We start from the raw sequence: 22,069 nt of genomic DNA, 5'->3' as shown, positions 1-22,069 counted from the left end.
CTGCCCCCAGTTTTGCAGACTGTAAATAACTCAACGGATTGTTATCCGTATAGACGATACATTTATTGCCCAAAAGATACTCCCTAAATTTTTCAGTTACAGCCCACTTTAAAGCCAACAGCTCTAACTTCATAGTGCTGTAGTTTGACATATTTCGCTCCGATGGTCGCAACCCACGACTGGCATATGCAATTGGCCGTCGCTGCCCATCTACATCCTGGGACAACACTGCCCCTAACCCAGCATGACTCGCATCAATTTCTACATGGAAAGGGCGAGTGAAGTCAGCATATCCCAACACAGGTGCACTTACAAGTCGCTCTTTAAGACCTAAAAAGCTCCTCTCACAGGCTTCATCCCAATGTTGCCCAAGGGGATCCTGCACTCTAGGCCTGGGTCGTTTTTTAGAGCCCTGTATGGCACTCACAAGTCGATGCAGGGGAGCCGCCAAATGAGCAAACCCCTCCACAAACCGTCTATAATATGAGGCAAAACCTAAAAAGGACCGCAACTCTTTAACCGTTGACGGTCTTTTCCAGTCCTCTACTACCCGGATCTTCTCCGGGTCAGTGGACACACCTGCAGCGGAAATAACATGCCCCAAATAACCGACCTCCGTCTGAAAGAACTTACATTTCTGTAACTTCAGTTTTAGGTTATGCTGTTGCAACCTGCCCAGTACCATATCCAAACGTTGGAGATGCTGCTCGACAGTTGGAGAGAAAATGACCACATCATCTAGATACAACAACAGGGAATGGAAACTTTGGTCGCCAAAAATCCGTTCCATCAATCGCTGAAACGTACTCGGCGCATTGCATAGACCAAATGGCATCCTGTTAAATTCAAACAGGCCAAAAGGTGTACAGAAGGCAGTTTTCTCTCTATCCTGTTTAGCTACTGACACCTGGTTATACCCACTGGCCAAATCTAATGTACTAAACCACTTAGCACCACTCAAAGCATCTAGGGATTCTTCGATCCTAGGCAAAGGAAAAGCATCTTTGCGCGTCTTAGCATTAAGTTGACGATAATCGACACACAAACGGATGGACCCATCCTTCTTCTGAACAACCACTATGGGCGATGCATAAGGGCTTGTACTAGGGCTCGCTACTTTACGATCTACCAGTTCTTGTATATGGGCTTTCACTAGATCATACTGCGAAGGTGCAAGGCGCCGATACCTCTGCCTCACTGGAATAGGATCCACAAGAGGGATGGTATGCTGAACCAGTGTAGTACATCCCAAATCACCATCATGTTGACTAAAGGTGTCCCGATACTTCTCCAAAACCGCTCGAGCTTGTTCCTGTTCTTGATCAGAAAGAGAGGGCCAAGTACATTGGGAAAAATCAATGCCAAACCCATCATCCCTTTGAACAGACTGAATTGTCACCACTTGCTGCTGCTCATCTCTCTGGACTTGCACGGTACTACCACTAGAAAAACATCTAGGTACATAAAGCTCCCCCAGCACCACCTTGGGCTGAAGCCACCTATCTTGATAACTCACATTCACCACAGGCACATGTATCACTCCCTGTTCCACAGTCAAAAAGGCTGAAGGGATGAGAAGGTCACCGGGCAAATGGCCATCCACAAAGGATGCTGGCTCCAACATCCCGGAAGAAAGGGCACGCCCCAGACCACCATGGCACAAGGCAGGCACAAACTTCATAGTGCCAGCTGGTACTCGAACAGCAGGGCCACGCTGCATTCTAACCAGGCCTACCCTACCCCCATGACAAGTACGCTCCAAATGCTGACATTGCGAAAATGCTCTTTGCCACACCCTACCAGCCTGTTGGACCTCTGGGGAACGGAACAGTGCCGACCCATGTTGTAAAAACAGCTCATTATAACACTGACTAATTATATTCATCCCCAGCAACCCGGGAATAGCGTTCTTAGAGAGAAGAGTATTAGACTCACTAGAACCTTTAGTGACCAAAATACCCATACGGGGTAAAACCTTGCCAAAAACGCACACGTCCACTTCCAGATACCCCAAGTATGGAATATCTAGTCCATTAGCAGCCTTTAACTGCAACCATGGACATGACTGCAAGGATGGCTGCAAGTGACCTCGCAAATACTCATTAAAAAACCGATCTGTAACTGTGCTTACCATTGACCCGGTATCTAATAAGCAAGGCACTACCACTCCCCCAATCTCGATCTCCACTGTAGGGCATTCACCAACTAACCTTGTTGCTCCTGAAAGTCCAAAGCCCTGTTCCTCCCCTCCCGACACCTGGGCTATTGTATCGGGGGGTGTTAGTTTTCCTGTTGCTGAACGGTAGCCCGGTCTACTGCTCCCCCCACTCTTAGTCCAACACTGGCCTCTGCTTTACAAAAACGAACCATGTGCCCCGGCTGACCACAACGTAGGCATATTGGCTTACCGTCGGCCTGAAACCGATACCGTGAATGGCGGTTAATCTGGTGACCTTGGGGCCTAGGGACTAAAGGGGCAGACTCGAGACGCTGCATGATAGCATCCAACTGGACTTGTTGCTTCCGTATGTTCTCCTTTAGGTCTGTCAGTTCGCCTGAACGGTTAACCAAAACAGCATTTACATCTCCCTCGCGCTCAGCTACTAAATGGGTGTGACAAGAGTGTACTCGGGGGCGATGGCTGAAAGATTCGCCTTCCTCCGCCCAACGAATTGCTTCGCTACGAATATCCAAAAAGGTCACCTCGGAGTCTACACGGACCTGGCGCCGTAACTCCCTTCGCAGTGAACTATCACGTATATGTTCAATAAACTGATCGCGCAAGGTAATGTCAGGACTGGCAAAACATAAAGGATCCCTACGCTTCACAGCCTCCATTAGTGACATTAAGGCATGGGAATAAACTCTTAATGACTCGCCCTCACGTTGTCGCCGCTGAAAAAACTGAGTTTGCAGACTAACGCATGACTGCGAACACCCATACACACTACTTAAAATACTAAAAATCCCTTCTGGTCCTTCCCTCTCAGAGTCAGGACGAAACTTAACTTCTGCCTTTGCTTCGCCATCCAACAGGTCAAGTACGCTCAAAGCCTGCTCACCCCTAGACCCAGGACGTAATATCAAATACCGCCGAACCTCTTCTATCCATTCCTCCACCTTAAGGGAATCTACTGCCGGGTTTCCAGAAAACCTGGGACATTTTCTGTCCCTAGGCACATAAACATAACGTTCTACTACTCCACCCACAATCGAAGAGTTCCCCTGGACAGAACTAGAAGTATATGATTGCCTGGAAGTACCTTCAACCGCGTTATCTACCCTTGCGGCTACAGGTCTCTGAGTTACCTCCTCTCTGAGTCTATTATTTTCTGTCCTGAGCTGCTGAACTAGCTCGGTAAGGGCCTTAAGCTGATCTGCCAAATTCTCATCTGCCATTATTATTATATATATATATATATATATATATATATATATTTTTTTTTTTTTTAAAAGAAATATACTCTCTCAAAAAAAAAGAAAAAAAACTCTATATCTAAAATCTATAACCAAATACCCAAAAGAAAAGAGAAAAAAATGAGAGAGAGAAATGGAAGGAAAAAAAAAAATCTGTAGGTGTAAGTGGCTTCAGCTCCAATCCCCAGGTCCTCAGGCTCCTTCTGGATGGCAAAAGTCTTCTGTTGGCATCAACGCTTCAGTCCAGCCGTGACCACCGCTCTCTCCGTCCCTCCTCCTTCTCCCTTCTCCTCTCCCTCCAAACACCTACTTGCCAAGCCAAATACTGAGCCACCATATACTATTGACCACACACCTGTCAAACAGCCTTAATCTAATCACGATCCTGCCGACTACGCCAAGAATGTGACGGGGGCGCACGCTCCAGGGGCTACTACTATGCACCCTCTATAAAATAAAAGAGCTTACCGCCACATACAATAACCACGACTACGCCACCCCAATTGTCTAAAGGGTATGGGGACCCCTGTCAGGTTTCTCAAATAAATGAGGGATAAGGCTGCTTAACAAAAGGCACTTTATTCAGTCAACACAGTATAAAAATCAATTCACATTAACACGAGTCTTGAATTCAATAGTGAACACCAGGAACACTCCCATTCAGCCCAATACCTCTGGCAAAGCCTAAAAAGGTTAATAGTAAGATGCCCACAGAGTAATAAAGGAGTTCCAGTTAATTACCCCCAGGAAACAAAAAGAAAACACCTCTAAACATAAACCACTCACAAAAAGAAGGAAACCAAAAGTACTCAAACTTAAGCCTTGGGGCAGAACACTAATAATTACTCTAGGGTCATCACGATTAAGACTTATTCAAACGTGTTAAACACTAAATGGGCATAACGGGCAACCCCTAGTAACACTGAGTAAAAATAGTGGTCCTATGGTCCACTAAGAGAAGAAAACTAAAAGACAACAGTACAGATGGCTCAATAAAACAATACAATACTACTAAAATTTGGCATGAGAGGCAAGCAAGTAATATAAAAAGAAGGGAGAGAAAAAAAAGAAAAGAAACAAAAGAAAACAGTGGCCTACAGGCAACCAGGCCTGGCCCCACTAGAGGCTGCAAAGCACGATCAACTGGAACAGGAAGTGTGACATTCAGGCCACCGCGGTCAATTACTAGCTGCTGCAAAGTGCGATCAACCAGCACCGGAACAATGACGTTCAGGCAACTGCAATCAAGTGTAAGCCTTAACGGCGAAGTCAGTTATCCGTGGCCTCAAACCACCATCTACACTATAGATCGCTGGGTAGTCAAGCAAGGCTAGAAACCTGCTTAAACCTCGGACACTTGGCTTCCGATTCAGCCAGAGAAATACGACTCAGCTTCCACCGCCGCGACGACGCTGCACGCCCACACACACCACCTTGGTTGATCGAAAGCGGAAGTGAAAATTATTGGTGATCCTGGGGCTTTTATCGTCCTATCCAACCCACCAGGTGGCGACAATAATACCCTCTTTAGTGCTCCCTGTCAACCATACCACATATATATAAATAAGTGTGGACTGTAGTCATATTACACCCTATGGGTTAAGAATTGGATGTCACTCAAGTTCATTTGCTTGCAAAGGCAGGAGAGTAAATACTTTTGTCAGTGTAGTGCATCTGTCAGATTCAGTTCTTTCACAAAATTGGGAATAAACCTCTTTTAAAATGAGACCGGTCTACTCCTGAGCTGCTGTACCTCATCACCAAACCATGGCCTTCCCTAAGGAGAGGACGTGGAGTAGTGATGTATCGCCCCTGTTACGCTGCGCTGTGTATGTGTGTGTTTTCTCTCTCTCTCACTATCTCTGTAAATTTATAGGTTCTGCCATCTGTTCCAGTCCATGTGTGTTCACCCGTCTAGAGTTCATTCCAGTTCGTGTATTTGTTCATCATCCTGAGTCCGGTCCGTCATCCAGTCCATGTGTTGTGTCTGTCAACGTTTCGTCTACGTCATCCCGGCGGGAATCATAAATACGTCTCTGTGTACACTGTTAGGAAGCTTTGTTTTGTGCTGTGATTTGTTGTGTATATTGAATTCTGTTTGCCTGGTTTTGACTTTGATCTATTCCTATTTCGACTACGAGTTTGTTTTTGCCCTTTTTGAATACTGACGCTAGATTTATCTTTTGTAAATTATTGTAAACACTAATATATATATATATATATATATATATATATATATATATATATATATATATATATATATATATATATATATATATACACCAGAGTAGGGTTGGCTGCCGTTTGTTTTGGGAGTGGGTTTTGTGTGTGTTTTTGTGGATAGACAGGGAGGAAGGTAAGGTGTTGTCTTTTGTTTCCTTTTGTTTTCACTTAGGTAAGTTAGATTTGTTTGTGGGTCAGTTAGGAGGGGTGTTTGTTTGTTTTTGTCGGCTAAAGGCCATCCTGAAGTTCACTGGTGTTTGGTTTCATTGTACATATCACATTTACTATATATATATATATATATATATATATATATATATATATATATATATATATATATATATATATATATATATATATATATATATATATATAAAATGTGCCAGGGTCGGCTCTTCTCTGAGGGGATACTACATTATGGTGGGCGGTGTACCACACCCCAGATGCCCAAGGCTAACACTGTGCACAACCACGGTATTCAATAAATCGACTACGCCACCCCTATATTATGGGAAAGGGGAACCCTTGCTAGGCCACTCAACCGAATGAGTGTGAGGGCCAGACAATAACACACGTGTATCACTCAGGATGCCAAGTATCAATACAAATTTTATTTCAGTTAATTAAAACAGGTACTAAACACTGTAGATACTCTTAAAAGGCTGTATGGGGTTTAAGCTGATATACATAGACAACAAGTAACATATCACAGACCAATAAGATGTGGCCAAGGAAGTGCCCAACCCACAGAGCCCTTTGAATTGCACACTAGGCATGCGGTCAATAACACCACCACACAAAACCAAAATCATACCACAGTCACCAAAAGCAAGATGACAGCACCACAATAAACCACCTCCAAAAAGAGCACAACCAAAGCACCTGGGGTGACCCACCCCTTGACCACAAAACAAAGAAAAAAAACTAATAACAACAAGAAGCACCTTCCTGGGTGCAATTACATAAAAACGGCCTATGATATGCTATCATAAAACGTTACAGCTAGCAGCATTAAAGCCTAAACCCCAAAACAGTATTAATAAAACCTTTTAATGTGTAAAATAGTAACAAGTGGCTCAGTTAAAACAATGTCCACATATGTAAAAAAAAAAAAACAATACACAGGGGAGAGAAAAACAGTGGCCCGCAGCACTTCTGGCTGCAGCCCCACTCTATAAAAGAAATAACAAAACATCATTCAGTATATTAAAATACACAATCACAAACATATCCAACAGTGTCAGTACGTCACCATATCAATAAATCCACATGTTCATGCCTGTAAACCCATATGCCATCACCATGGTACCCCAATTTTCAGTGACATACCCGAGTAAAAAGACACTGCTGTTGTCAATATGATTGATATAGCAACGTTCTGTTGACACAAAATGTCTCAGTAGGCGGCAGTCAAGCAACACGAACGCCTCCAACCTGCATGATACACAGACACTAATAAAACAAATGAACAACGATAGCGAGCACAGTAAACCTAAATGGCATACAAGCGGCATTAGCCCAGCACCCGTTAGCCGCTGCTAATGTCACTGCACACCAACCTGCACCGAAGTAGTCACATTCACCCACAGCTTAAGAAACTCTCACCGGATAGGCCCCATTTCCCAACAGCTGCATTTAGCGTGAGCAATAATAACCAGCAACCTACCGTTGATTCAGCTACCTGCGCTTCTCTAGTTCTCAAGCGATTGGCTCCAGGCACCAGCACACGTACACAGACCAAGTTCTCCTAGTAGCGGCCGCAACGCACCAGACAACTCCCGACGTCCCGTCGTTTAGACAAAGTGGAAGTGAACTAACTTAGATGCGCTCCCTTTTATCTTCCCCTAGGGATCACATGCTCCCTACCTGGGTTCCACCCACTCTATAGTGGGTGTGTCCCTATAAGACCGCTACTTGTCTTTAAAAGCTGCAAGAGTCCATGTTTTTCTATACAGAACTATTAAGCATTTAGCCATGCCACATTCACCCCCTCTTTCAAGGTTCACCGTCCCGGTGAAAATAAATCCAATAGCGTAATGGTTATTGCCAAGGTCGAAAAGAAATAGGAGCCCAATTCGATGTAACTGAGTTCAGAACAGCAGCACGGGGGAGGTGGAGCGGATTTGAATGTTGTCCGGCCGTACTGCGAGAAGAGCGTCTAACCACTGGCGTAGGTTGCTCGTCTTGCTTTTCTGGGCTACCACCCGCAGCAGCAACCAGAGACAAACTCTCACTGTCTGTAGACTCATGATCACTTAAGACCTGACCCAAACTCTGCCCCAGAGGTGTCTCGACATCGGCTGTACCTTGACCCATGCCAGGCCTAGGTCTCACACAAACCACTACTCCAACAGGACCACTCTCCTCCTCAAGCTCTTCATTGACACTCTCCTGAGGTGACATAGCCACAGGTATCTGAGCCCCTTCTCCATCTGAGACTGGCTTCATCTCTGATTTATGAATGGTTTTACAGCACCCCTCTCTTCCTACTTGTCTGATCTTATACAATGTTCCCACTGTATCCAAGCATTCCAAAACTTCAAAGGTAGTTGAACTCCACACATCCTGAATCTTAGATCTACCTGGAAAGTGATTTCTGCAGCGAACCAAAGTACCGGTAGGCAGTATCGGTAATACCGTATTATGTTCTCGCCTACGGTAGGCTGCCGCTGACTCTAAATGCTCCCTCGTAGTAGCATAAACTTCAGACAGATGTTTTCTATGCTGACCCACCCATTCTGAAGGATCTAGATTCTCTACCCCATCCTCCACCATGCTTCCCAACAACCAATCAATTGGTAACTGAGGTTTTTGTCCAAACAACAGCTCATAAGGGGAATAATGTGTGGACTGATGTATTGTAGTGTTATAAGCAAACAAAAGATAGAGAAGAGGTAAAAACTGAGGCCATTTGCGTTTCTTTTCAGGTGGCAGTGTGCGAAGAAGATCATGCAATGTTCGATTAAAACGCTCACACTGTCCATTGCCTTCAGGATGATAGGGTGTAGTCCGGCTCTTCTCAATACCATAAATCCTACAAAGACATTTCAAAAGTTCCCCCTCAAAGTGACTCCCCTGATCAGAATGAATTCTTTTTGGTACGCCATACACAAAAAACCACTTCTCTGTAAGGACTTGTGCCACAGTACTGGCTTTCTGGTTGGGCACTGCGTAGGCCTGGGTAAATTTTGAGAACACATCAGTGAGAACTAACACATTTTCCTGTCCATTACTTGCCTTCTCTAACACAGTAAAATCTATAGCAAGAATTTCCAGTGGCCTAGTGGCTAACAAACTACCCATGAAGGTCCGTACTTTGGGTTGCGTCGCTTTAGCGACTGTACACCGTGCACACTCTGTACACCATTTTTTTATGTCCCGCCACATCTTTGGCCAGTAACACCGTTGTCTCACGAGATCTGCAGTGCGCTCCACCCCCTGGTGGCCATGATGGTCATGAAGAGCCATCAACACTTCAGTCCGCAATGCCTTAGGTAAAATCAGCTGAAACACCATATGTCTGGTTGGAGGCAACTGTACTGCTCTGTAGAACACTCCCTCCTTTTCCACAATTCTTGGCCACTGCCTAACCAGTTCCCTAACCCCTTCTTTCTCACCCTTCAACTCTTTTACCGTAGGTATCTGCCCTCTCCTCCAATAGCCCACAAACGCTGCCAGAGTAGGGTCAGCAGTTTGCAAGACCTGCAGGTCTGCCAGGCTACGTGATGGAATAGCATCCACTGCCGAGGATAAGGCCACCTGGGGCCCTAATGTTGTCCTATTTATAGTCAAAGAAACGTCAGAGGGAACCGTAATCCCCCCTACACCTACTGAAGGCTGATCATCAGTGGTAGGCAACCGAGAAAGGGCGTCAGCATTACCATTAACAGTACCAGGCCGATACTTGATCTCATAATTAAACAGTGCCAACTGAGATGCCCAACGCTGTTCCACCACACCCAACTTTGCGGATTGCAGATAGCTTAAGGGATTATTGTCAGTAAACACAGTGAACTCAGCACCTAGCAAATACTCCCTGAACTTCTCTGTCCAGGCCCATTTAAGGGCTAACAGTTCAAGCTTCATTGCACTGTAATTTGACATATTTCGCTCACTAGGACGCAATCCTCGTCTGGCAAACGCAATAGGACGTCGCTGTCCCCCCTGATCTTGGGACAGCACTGCTCCCAACCCTGCATGGCTAGCATCAATCTCCACCACAAAAGGGCTTGTAAAATCAGCATATCCTAATACAGGTGCACTCACCAGACGATCTTTTAGGGTCTGAAAGCTTAACTCACATGCCTCATCCCAGTGTGACGTTACTGTGCCAAGCAACCTTGGCTTGGGCTGTCTCTTGGAGCCCTGAAGAGCTCCCACCAGTCTATGAAGGGGTGCAGCCAACTTGGCAAAGCCCTCCACAAAACGCCTATAGTAGGAGGCAAACCCTAAAAAGGATCTCAACTCTTTAACAGACGTGGGACGTTTCCAATCAGCAACCACTCGAATTTTCTCTGGGTCTGTCTCAACTCCTGATGCTGATATCACATGTCCCAGATAATTAACCCTAGTTGCAAAAAAATTACATTTTTTCAATTTGAGCTTCAAATTGTGTTGTTTAAGACGGCCCAGTACCATATCTAGTCGCTGCAGATGTTGCCGGAAATCTTGTGAAAAGATAACAATGTCATCTAAGTACAACAAGAGCGTGTTTGTGTCCTTTTTGTTTCACCATTTACATCTGTTACAGTTATTCCCTTCACATATATTAATTTCAACACATCACCTCATTCTGTTACGGCTCAACCCTAGACTGGGTCGTAATAGAATTTGGGGGCTCGTCCTGTCTTCATTTTCTGGTTGTTTTTTGTTGTTTTTTCTGGCTGGTGGTTTTCTTTTTTGTGGGGGGGTGAGGATGGCTAGTTTTGATTTGTCCGCGTTTGGTCTTTGCCCCACTTTGGAGGTGTTTGATACATGTCGTGTTGTCGATCTGCTTTTGATAGCGGATTTATTTTCTGTAAGTGTCCCTCGCTCTGCTCCAAAACGGGAGATTAAGGAGGCCTTGGAGGCCCAGTTAGTTAGAAGGGGAATTTTGCCTGAGAGGGGGGGTTCTTCGGGTGTTGCTTTAAGTCCAGCTCGGAGTACGGATGCGACGGAGGCCGTGGACGACTCTGAGTTTCTGCCGCGCATAGATCCCGGTGTTTCCCTCTCTCCTGTGTTAGATCCACGCTTGGCCATTTGGCTTAAAGAGCTAGAGCTGGAAATAAAGATTCAGGAGCGTGAGGCAGAGTTACTCCGGTTTAAGGCAGTGCAAGTTGAAGCTGAGAAGGAGCTTGCATTAAAATGAGTCTGGGGAATTATAAGCCTGTCCCTCTCCCTCGCAGTGCGGCCTCTCCCACGGCGCACTCTCCTGCTCCTGATAGCGTTCAGGCACCGGCCACGCCACCGGTTCCCAAGCCCCGCTCTCCAGCTCGCTCATCGGCCGTTACAGCGCGGGATTTTGATGTGAGTCGGCAGATCGGTCTGATTCCTGCTTTCAGGGAAAATGAGGTGGATGCTTATTTTCCGATTTTTGAGCGGATCGCTACCACTCTTAGTTGGCCTAAAGGCTTGTGGTCTCTGCTGCTTCAGTGTAAGTTAGTGGGCAAGGCTCAGGAGGTTTGTTCGTCTCTGTCGCTGGAGCAGAGCTTGGATTATGACGTCGTGAAAAGTACTATTCTTCGGGCGTATGAGTTAGTTCCAGAAGCCTACAGGCAGAATTTTAGACGTCTTACAAAAACCCCCAGCCAGACGTATGTGGAATTTGCCAGAGAAAAGTCTCTGTTGTTTGATAAATGGTGTGCGGCTAGTAATGTCACGACATTCGAGCAGCTTAAGGAGTTGGTGCTCCTGGAAGATTTTAAAAACAATCTTCCAGATAAAATTGTGGTATACCTCAATGAACAAAAAGTCACTAATCTGTCTGTTGCAGCTACTTTATCTGATGAATTCGTTCTCACACATAAAACAAACTTTGTCCCGAGTTCTCAGCGTGACATGTCTCGCCGCACCCCCACTTCTCAACCTGCTGTTAGTTCCTCTCCGTCTAACGTCTCTGAAAATAGACAATGTTTCTATTGCCATGCTGTTGGTCATTTAATTGCTGCTTGTCCCGTTTTAAAACGCAAAGAAGCCCGCAATTTAGCCCCAAAGAAAGTTACAGCCCTGACAGTGACGCCTCATTTGATCAGCCCTCGGTAGAAGCACTGTTTAAACCGTTTACATTTTCTGGGTTTGTTTCTCTTAGCGATACTAGAGATAAACAGTCTATTCAGATTTTAAGAGACACTGGTGCTGCACAGTCTCTTATATTAGACAGTTATTCCCTTCACATATCCATCCATCCATCCATCCATTATCTGTAACCGCTTATCCAATTTAGGGTCGCGGGGGATCCAGAGCCTACCTGGAATCATCGGGCGCAAGGCGGGAATACACCCTGGAGGGGACGCCAGTCCTTCACAGGGCAACACAGACACACACACATTCACTCACACACTCACACCTACGGACACTTTCAAGTCGCCAATCCACCTGCAACGTGTGTTTTTGGACTGTGGGAGGAAACCGGAGCACCCGGAGGAAACCCACGCAGACACGGGGAGAACACACCAACTCCTCACAGACAGTCACCCGGAGCGGGAATCGAACCCACAACCTCCAGGCCCCTGGAGCTGTGTGACTGCGACACTACCTGCTGCGCCACCGTGCCGCCCCCCTTCACATATATTAATTTCAACACATCACCTCATTCTGTTACGGCTCAACCCTAGACTGGGTCGTAACACCCCAAATTGTTGTGTAAAGGAACAGATTCATGAATCAAAGACTTCAGTTTGGAGCGAAATAAATGTGTCCAGTTACAAACTGATTTCATTTCTGTTGAAATGAAACACCTCTAATGGTACATCACCCATCTTTAATGGTACCTGCAATTATAAAATAACTATGGCATTTAAAAGCAGCCAAATCCCCTTTTTTTCAATTGAGGCACCTTCTGTCTGAAACATAATTAAAAAATAAAGGCACAAGCAGTGGTTCGTGGATCCAAGCTTATTATTTGCTCAAAGATGACCCATATATATATCAGAATATGACCTTTCCTTTTGCTCTGTGGAGATGGAGTGTGAGGGGGAGGGGTATCTGTTGAGTGGGGCACCTTTTGGTCTGCAGAGAGGTGAAATGGGAGAGGGAGGGGTATCTGCTGAATGGGAGATTTTCTGCAGAAATGTCAAGTTGGAGTGAGTTTGCTGAGACAATACAGAGCTCACTCTGGGGTTTGAATGTACAGGTGCACACACACATCTGAGCATGAACTTGTCACTGGATTCCTACCCGATTTGGACATACGTGGTATCAGCAGAATCTTAAAAAACATCACTTCTAAAATTATATAAAAATAAAAATGGAACTTTCATCACTGTGTAGTGTCCAGTCCCTTCTCAGCAGAAGTGCAGCCAGCATTAAAAAAATCAAACATGTACAACTCTAACTCAGAAATGCTTTCCCTAAAGTTTGCTACTGTGTGTATGTATTAATTATGGGACTCTGAAGGGATGATGTTGGATCAACTGCGTCTCTAGATTGTGCTGTAATCAACTTATTCAGGCATGTTTTCTTGGTCAAATTTTAGTGGAGGTGTGAGAATGGACAGTGAGTGTAGAAACAAGGAGGTGGTGGTAATATTATGGTTGATCAATGTATGTATATGCAGCATTTCTGAGTGTGTGCTCTGTCGGCCTCTAATACTCACTGTAGACGAGGAGACAATGAGGAGTGTGGAGCTCAGTGTGTGTTTGTGTGATAATTACTTTAAAACAATGAAACTTACATCACTGTGGTTTCCAGGCTCCCTAAAAACAACTCTGGAGCCAATCAGACAAATACAGCTTTAACTAAAAAAAACAGGCTTTTGCCATATGTTACATAAATGCACAAGCTCATTTCTCATGGGTTTAATTTTGTTGTTACTGCATCGCTTTAAACAATAAAAACATATGCAACCAGTTACTGTCCAATTGTTGTACCAACTGTTGAAATGTTGATGTGCATTTTGATCAAATTTCCACACTATTTCAGACATGCACACGTACCAGTTATGGTTTGATCTGGAGAGGACTGTGTGGATCATGCAGAAGAGACGAGAGATAGTTGTAGGAGAAAACTAAAGAGTCACAGGAAGAGTTCAGGGAAACTGGAGAGTAAAGTCTCATCTGTGTGTTCAGCTGTAACTAATCTCAGAGTGAAGATACTTTTAATATCTAATCTATTTATTCTCTGTTCCCCACAGATAAACACACTCTGTTTTACCTCTTCACCGTCCAGTCTGAAGACTCCACACACAACATCTACCAGTTCAGTGTAGAGACTCTGCTGGACGACACACAGACCGACTCCTACAGCAGTCGGGACTGTATCAGGACTCCTAAACAGAGCTGGATGAAGGAGATAGGGGAGAGTGAGTGGAGAACAGGAACTGAGAAGCTGAAGAATAAAGAACAGTGGGTGAACAAGGTTCTTCAGTTACAGTTGGAGGCCTTCAGACACAAAGCGTCAGGTGAGAATATTAATGTATCTCTTAATTTATGATTTCATAATCTTCATGAAGAGAAGAGTTTGTAAATCCTACTTTTTAAAGAAGCTGTAATTGAGAAAGAAATGGTGAAGGTCCTGAACCTCACCATAACAGAGTCTACCTTAGGCCTGAGTGCATTAATGTGTGAAGAATGGGTAATGAGTGCGGTGTTCAACAGGGACTGGGTTCAGTGTCTGTGTGCAGCTGATTGTACAGTGTTGAGGGTGTGATGATGATTCCAGGTCTTCTCCTGTTTCAGAGTGTCATGTTCTTCAGTGGAGAAACGGCTGTGAGGGGGAAAAGCTTCCTGACGGTTCAGTGTCAACTTTAAACTGCATTAATGAATACGGCTACGATGGAGAAGATTTAATGTCTTATAACTGGACCTCGAGACAGTGGTCAGTCTCAGTGGAGGAGGCCCAGGAGACGGTGGAGAAGTTTAATTCTGGAAGTGGTCTAGATCCGGCTCTGAGTTGTCAGGACTGTGTGAATTGGATGGAGATTTATTTACAGTACAGTCCTCAACACACACCCAGTGAGTATCTGGAAACTTGTCGTAATCAGAGTCTGTGATTGTGTTTTCCACCAAACAGACCACTTCCTGTGACTTTCTTTATCGTTTAGAAATTAGAAAACACAGCTCTTTACAAAAAGATCACTAGAAAATAAATACACACTGAAACACATTTCTTTCTGAAAATGAGATTTAAAAATGAATTCTGTCTGAGTGTTAAAGTGTGTATCTGCACTTCTCCTCTCTGCAGCTGTTCCAGATGTGTATGTGTTTGTGAAGAAATCTCAGACTGAGTCCAGCAGACTGACCCTGACCTGCCTGGCCACGGGCTTCTACCCCAAAGACCTGAAGATGAGACTGAGGAGATTCACCACTTCACTCCCTGATCATCTACTAACATCCTCAGGAGTCAGACCCAATGGTGATGGAACCTACCAGCTGAGGAAGAGTGTGGACGTCCAGGAGGAAGATACAGCAGGATACGACTGTTCTGTTTCTCACGTCTCCTTCAGTGAAGCAGTAATTACACCATGGGGTAAATATATCTGTGTTTGTAACTGTAAACCCTGCCACAACGGCAGATGTGTCCACACCACACTAACAATAACCTTCATTCCTGTAGGAAACGGGTGACGAGATCAAAACTTCACTGTGTTTCTCCACTTTAATCAATATTAACTTCTATAATTATTGGTAAAACGCCACATTACACATGTGTTCTGTCTGATACAGTTCCAGTTCCACTGTGTACAAAAGGTTTTAGACTCCTTTCAGTGTCTCTTCTGAAGTCAAGGCTGTTAATAGTGCAGTAAAATCAGCTGATCCTGGCTGTTAGGACTCGTGCTGATGGGTTCAGATCTAGTTAATGTTCACTTGATGAACTCTTGAAGCAGTTTTCCAGTTTAATTCTGGTGCAGGTCTCAGTGTTGTTCTTGTGCTTGGCGACTGTATCCTCACCTGGAACAATAAAAACAGGTAAACCAGGCTGTTTATAGAGTGAGAGGAAGAAGAACACCACTGAAGTTCTAGAGTCTGAGCTCAGATCCATTTTCTCTACACTGAGTTATTGGAGCCTTTATTAGGACGTTATTGTAAGATCCATGATGTTCTCACTCCAGCTCATTTAAACACTGATCAGGGGTCAGTCAGTCAGTGACTCAGTAAGAGTCGTCAGCTCCTGTAGACAGACTCATAGTGCAGGAAACATTTAGTGCTGGGATGGGACTGATTTTCACCACTGCTCTGTTTACAGACGGAAGATGCTCCAACTGCAGGAATAATCTGAGTCCAGGAGAGATTGTAGGAGTGACTGTAGGAGTGATTGTAGGAGTGACTGTAGGAGTGATTGTAGCTGTGATTGGAGTGATCTCACTGGTTGCAGTTGTCTTGATTGTCCTTAGGAAAAAAGGGATTTTTGGTGAGTATCTACTAAATCTACTAAAAACATGCAGCAGTTTCTGGAGAAAAAGTAAATATTCTGTTCATTTTTTATGTGTAAATTAGAAAACAACATGTTGTGATGTCATCGTAGGTGGGGTAAGGAGACTGAGACATTAATCAAATCAAATAAAATTTATTTATATAACGCCTTTTACAACTGACGTTGTCATTATGCTACAGTACAATGATAGTAATAATAATAATAATAATAAACGTGACATCAATCTTGGGGTGTAATAATAGTGCATCAGATTGGAAGAATCAGTCAGTGTTGCTAATCTGAGTCCATTTCTACTTCAGTGAGTGGTCAGAGGCTGGCAGCAGTGGATGGAGGTGATCAGCTGGTCTGGTCTGGTCTGAGCCGCAGGAGAATCCAGCAAACAATCTTCCATCAGTGGGCCACCATTTTCTCAGAGAACAGTAAAGGGAAGCAGTTAGTTTAGCTGAGTGAATCAGAGAAAAAGACCATGTGAATATTTTCATTAGTGTAGTGACGGATCTGACTGTAACAGACTGGGAGGAGGGAAACCAGAAGGAGCTCAGGCAAAGACATGCTTCCGCTCCAAACAAGAGAAATTGTGAGCACATCATCCAGGTTTACCCTGATTCTCCATGTCCATGAGTTCCTGAAACCACAACCTTAAACTAGACAGAGGTTAGCTGTCAAAGGCTAAACTGAACAAGTGTGTTTTGAGCCTAGACTTAAACATAGTGACTGTGTCTGCGTCCCGAACACTAGCTGGAAGATTATTCCAGAGCTGAGGGGCTTTGTAGGAGAAGGCTTTCCCCCCCGCTGAAGTCTTATGAATTCTGGGTACTAGTAAGAGGCCGGTGCCCTGAGATCTGAGTAATCTTGGTGGTTCATAGTGCGTGATGAGGTCTCGCAGGTATTCAGGGGCGAGACCATGTAGGGATTTATACGTGAGTAAAAGAATTTTATAATCAATACGGAATTTAACTGGAAGCCAGTGAAGGGCCGATAAGACTGGGCTGATATGATCAAATTTTCTAGTTTTAGTGAGAACCCTGGCTGCAGCATTTTGAATTAACTGGAGTTTTTAAACACATTACTGTGTTTAAAGTAACATTCATTAAACCCTTAAAGGACACAGGGGGAAAAGGCTGTAAGGGAACGAGCAGCAGTGTGAGTTTGATTTGTGACAGAACCAGAGGAGTCCTCACCCCAAGCTCTGTAACTCAGGGCCAGCACAGCAGCGCCCCTCTCCACTGCCTCCACTTTCTCCTCCAGCCCCTCACAGTAACAGCGCAGGGGCGGTGGGACAAGGCGTCAGTGTTGTGTAGAGTCCCGGTCTGGTGCTGGAGGGTCACACGGTTCTCCTGAAGGGTCTCTGTCCACTGCACCACTTGTCCGTCTGGTTCCTTGAAGAACATGAGCTGTGTGAGTGAAGGGTGGTCCGTCTCCAGAGTAAACTGGAGCCCGCAGAGAAACGGACAGAAATGGTGCACCTACCATGTGTTTTTGGACCGTGGGAGGAAACCGGAGCACCTGGTCACTGGAGCCGTGTGACTGTGACACTACCTGCTGAGACACCGTACCGCCTTCAGTTGCTTATAGTTTAGTTTTAAGAGTTTATGCAAATCAAATACTCTAAATAACTGCTTATAGTCACGTTGTAAAGGGTTATTAAACATAAATTGCCTAAAATGAAATGTCAATGTCAATGAACCTAAAATGAAGTGTCAATGAGAGCATTAACCCATTCACTCAGTAACAGAGTCAGAGCCCATGATGACTGTGATTCTGGATTCTTTACTCTGTTTACTCTTTTATTTTTCAGGTGATGGAGTAAGTAACCCCACTGTAAATGGTCCTGAGGGAGTCCAGCTGCTGCCCCCTGGTGAAGGTAAAGTGTGTGTCCTACATTTGAGAAAAGGGCAGTGACACTCAGACGTGCAGTTTGTGGGTTTGTTTGTTCCAGTGGTGAATTTTATTTGTGGTTTAAAAAGTTTAATTTCACAAATCCTACAGTCCACGGCTTTGTTTAAAGGCACTGAAGAATACAGCGTCTACAATGAACCCCGACATCTCAGGATGAAGACCAAATGTAATATTTCACAGAAAGTGATATTGGAAACAGTGTTTGTGAGGTGTTTCCTCAGTTCTGTTTCTGAGCTGCAGTCTCCTGGAGTGTGGTGGGGGTTGAGTGTGGCGCTCCTTCACTGTTGAAGGGTCTTAGAGCCCACTCCCTCTCCACACTCATCAGTGAGAGACAGCCCTCTGTATGAGAAGGACAATGCTGCAGACTGGAGACCAAGAGGGGTGGGTTTTTGGGGGAGGACCCTGTTAATTGTGGCAGAGCCTCTAAGGAGCTCCAGGGTGAACCCCAGCACCTCGCTGACTGCACTTTCATTAAACTATGGGTCGATGCAAAAACCAGAGACGGGTTCTTCTGAATTGTGATTGGCTGATGACTGATAGCCTACTCACCACGCCCATCTGTTCTCCAGTCAGCAGACACACACACTTACTCTGAATGGTGAGCCCTCCACGTGAACACACAGTCAGAGGCAGAGTGTGTAGGGAGTGGGCTGAGATTGGGGGGTGTCTACAGTAAAGCCCCCCTCAGATAAACATACACATGTTCTTCACATAAACAGTGGTGAAAGTGAGAGTGAGCTCAGTGTCCTCAGTGTAACATTAAAAACAGCTTCTTAATGTTTTCACAGCTTTTACCTGTGGTTGTTTTTGTTTCTCTGTTCTGTTCAGAGTCCAGTGGCGGTGTGTTTTACACCACTGCATTTGATGCTTTGCCTTGTGCTTGATGTAGGGCTTGGATAACTTCCAAGAAGCTCTCTACACAGTGTTCTGAGTGAATCTGAAGGCCACATGATGTTTGAAGGTCTGTGGTGATTGACTCTGCAGAAAGTTGGAGCTCTGTGCACACTATGCCCCTCAGCATCTGCTGACCCCACTCTGTTATTTTACGTGGCGTACCACTTCATGGCTGTGGTTCCCAGTCACTTACACTTTGTTATAATAACACTAACAGTTGACTGTAGAGTAAATACCTTTGGCAAAGTGTTTATACTGATTACAGTAGACTTGTAGTCCTAATCCTTCTCCATTAAACCAACACTTTACGGTAATAAAACATGAGACGGATCATCATGAATCCCCTTTTAGATATTGTTTCTCAAAAAATATAAACATACATTTTTCTTTATCAATAGCAGAGACCAAAGGGGCCGCACACGCCGGAGAGAGCGGAGGGGCCGCAGACACCGGAGAGACCGAAGGGGCCGCAGACTTCGGGGAGAGCGGAGGGGCCGCACACGCCGGAGAGACCGAAGGGGCCGCAGACTTCGGGGAGAGCGGAGGGGCCGCAGACTCCGCGGAGACCGGAGGCGCCGCACTCACCGGAGATAGCGGAGGGGCCGCACTCACCGGAGATAGCGGAGGGGCAGCAGACACTGGAGAGAGCTGAATTTCAGGTCTTGTTAACGAGGAAGCCGGTCTTTGAGAATATTCTCTCTGATGGTGAGGAGGTGGAGGGGATGGAGGGTACACCTTTGGACAGTGATCCACATTTCTTCTTCACCGGTTCATCTTTATTGTTAGCCTAAAGCCCAATATATACTTCTGCCTCTAACCTACTGTAGGCACTCTATCGATGTGAATCCTATTCCAGGGGTCATGAAAGGCAGCCCGAGTTCGGACCCAGATACACTCCGTTCTGGACCTGTAACTGATAAACTATTAAGAGCTGTTCAGTTGTGAACAGTGTTTAGTGGAGTGACTATTCTAGTCGTTACGGTTGAGGTTTAGCGCTCCAGGAAACTCACTAATCACATGTGTTTCTGCATTTCACACGTGGGGCTACTCAGCCAATCAGATCTGTGCATTATGATGAGCGCAGTGACTCCACTATGTGAGGGGGGTGTGCACGCTCTGCTCTTCGCTGAGTCTCACACAGACTTTAGCGGCAGACACCAGCGCTGGTCTGGTATCAATATTATCGATATTTGGATCGATCCACCCACCTCTAGTACAGGGTATGGCACTGATCATATGCAGATTATACGTTATGTTCCAGACCTTGGCTTGAGAAACTTCTGTAACTGGACCTTAATGAATTTTGATTAATTACCCCTGCCCTATGCTGTGGTCTACTTTACAACCCCTCTCCTCAGCTTCCCATAAGTGAATCAGTGCATGTTCTCACAAGCATTATTTTTTAGCAAGTCATCAGATAGCTCCAGTAGAAAAAGGTATTATTCATCACTAAAATGTGATCCTTCTGTTTGTTTTGTAATTTTTTATCTGTTTAAATATAAAATCTCTCGACTGCTCACTGGGTCTCAGACTGATGATTAAACTCATTTACTTTCAGGTGTCAGCCCTAGTGCTGTAGATGTTTACACACAATTGTCAGTAGAAACATGACCAGTGGAACTGTGTTGTTGTGTTAGTTTAGTGTAGTTCTTGTGTGTAATTTAGCTTTATTACATTAGTCCACAGTTGTGATAACGATCAGAATACATTTTGTCATTAATGCAGAAATCCAGGTGATTCCTAAGGATTCATTGTTTCTTCCTCCTGTATCTGTGTTTTAATTAATACATTTATCAGTGAAAAATACACAGTGTTTATAATTTATTATGTTTAAACATGTAATTAAACCTATCTTTATTGAAACAAAAAGACCTGGACAGATTTTACAGGGAGAGCTAAAGAGAAAAACCTAGACAAAGAGCTAAAGAGAGACCTAGACTAGAGAGACAGACACATAAGAAACCTAGACTGGGAGAATAAATACAGACAGACCAGGACAGGGAATTACTGACTAGAGACAGAGAGAGAAATACTGACAGGTCAGAGACAGGGAAGTGCTAACAGACCAGAGACAGACAAACAAACAAGCACACAAAGCACAAGGAAGAAATAATAAGAAGAAACTAACAGAGACAAAACAAGCACACTCAGGGAAGGAGAAACAGACGAGACCAAGAGGAATCACAGGTAACGTGAAAGAGGAACAGACGACACAGACAAGAGAGGTACAAAGACTGACAAGAGTTACAGACGACTAAAAGAGTACGGGCTTAAAGAGGAAACAGATGAAAAAGAAACACAAACTGATTTGAAGAGGAATGTCCAACAAAGAAAGTCTGAGACAAAGGAACTTAAATATACACAAGGACACCTGAGACAGATAACGAGGGGGCAGGACTACAAAGGAGACACAGATGGAGACACTGACGAGGGGGTGGAGCTAAGGCGGGACTAGGGCAGAGACAGGACCAATAATAAACAGAACCATGTGCTACAAGAACACATGGTGGGGACAACAGACACATGACAGGACCAGGGCGTGACAGTCATGGAACACACTCCACCACCTCATTAGAAACAGGATCGTTTCAGAAGTTATAACAGAAAACTCATTGTACAGTTTTTAAACAAAATCAACATGTAACAGATGTAAGATTCACAAAATACTGAGAAATTTAGGAGACTGGATTGTAGTAGTATTACAGCACATAAGCAGTGTATTTGTCAGTCCACATATTAGGATTAAAATGTATTGTGTTTAATGCAGTAGTCCCATTTTAATCTATATATATATCTCCTGTATGACCACACGGTGGAACTGGAACATTCGTGAACCTTTAAGAACCTCCTGTATTTTGTTTCTGTATAAATTTGAACTAAATTTAACACACGTCCTAAAAGTTGATAAGGAGAACAAAACCAAATGGAAATATTAGACTTGGTCATTTATTTCTTGGAGGAAATGATCCAATGTTACAGATCTGTGAGAGACAAAGGTATGTGAGCCTTTGGTTTGAGGAACTGGTCTGAGGTCTGGTGAAGTGATAACTACAACTGAACAGGTCTG

The 22,069-nt window shown here is 44.5% G+C and overlaps 1 protein-coding gene across 1 annotated transcript in view; it reads left to right on the top strand.

Annotated features, from left to right (window-relative positions):
• The window catches only part of LOC136694891 (BOLA class I histocompatibility antigen, alpha chain BL3-6-like), a 28,435-nt gene extending 8,781 nt beyond the window's left edge, over positions 1-19,654 (top strand). Inside the window, exons 2-8 of the mRNA XM_066668718.1 lie at positions 13,970-14,236; positions 14,514-14,807; positions 15,019-15,303; positions 16,021-16,185; positions 16,509-16,628; positions 18,008-18,073; positions 19,401-19,654. Of these exons, the coding sequence (XP_066524815.1) occupies positions 13,970-14,236; positions 14,514-14,807; positions 15,019-15,303; positions 16,021-16,185; positions 16,509-16,628; positions 18,008-18,073; positions 19,401-19,654 (1,451 nt within the window). The remainder of the gene's footprint in view (positions 1-13,969; positions 14,237-14,513; positions 14,808-15,018; positions 15,304-16,020; positions 16,186-16,508; positions 16,629-18,007; positions 18,074-19,400) is intronic.
• The last annotated feature ends 2,415 nt before the right edge of the window (positions 19,655-22,069 follow it).

The sequence above is a fragment of the Hoplias malabaricus genome, chromosome 4 (assembly GCF_029633855.1).
Source record: "Hoplias malabaricus isolate fHopMal1 chromosome 4, fHopMal1.hap1, whole genome shotgun sequence".
NCBI classification, from domain to species: domain Eukaryota; kingdom Metazoa; phylum Chordata; class Actinopteri; order Characiformes; family Erythrinidae; genus Hoplias; species Hoplias malabaricus.
Note: the sequence above shows the minus strand (reverse complement) of the source record. Positions and strands in the feature narration are given on the sequence as shown.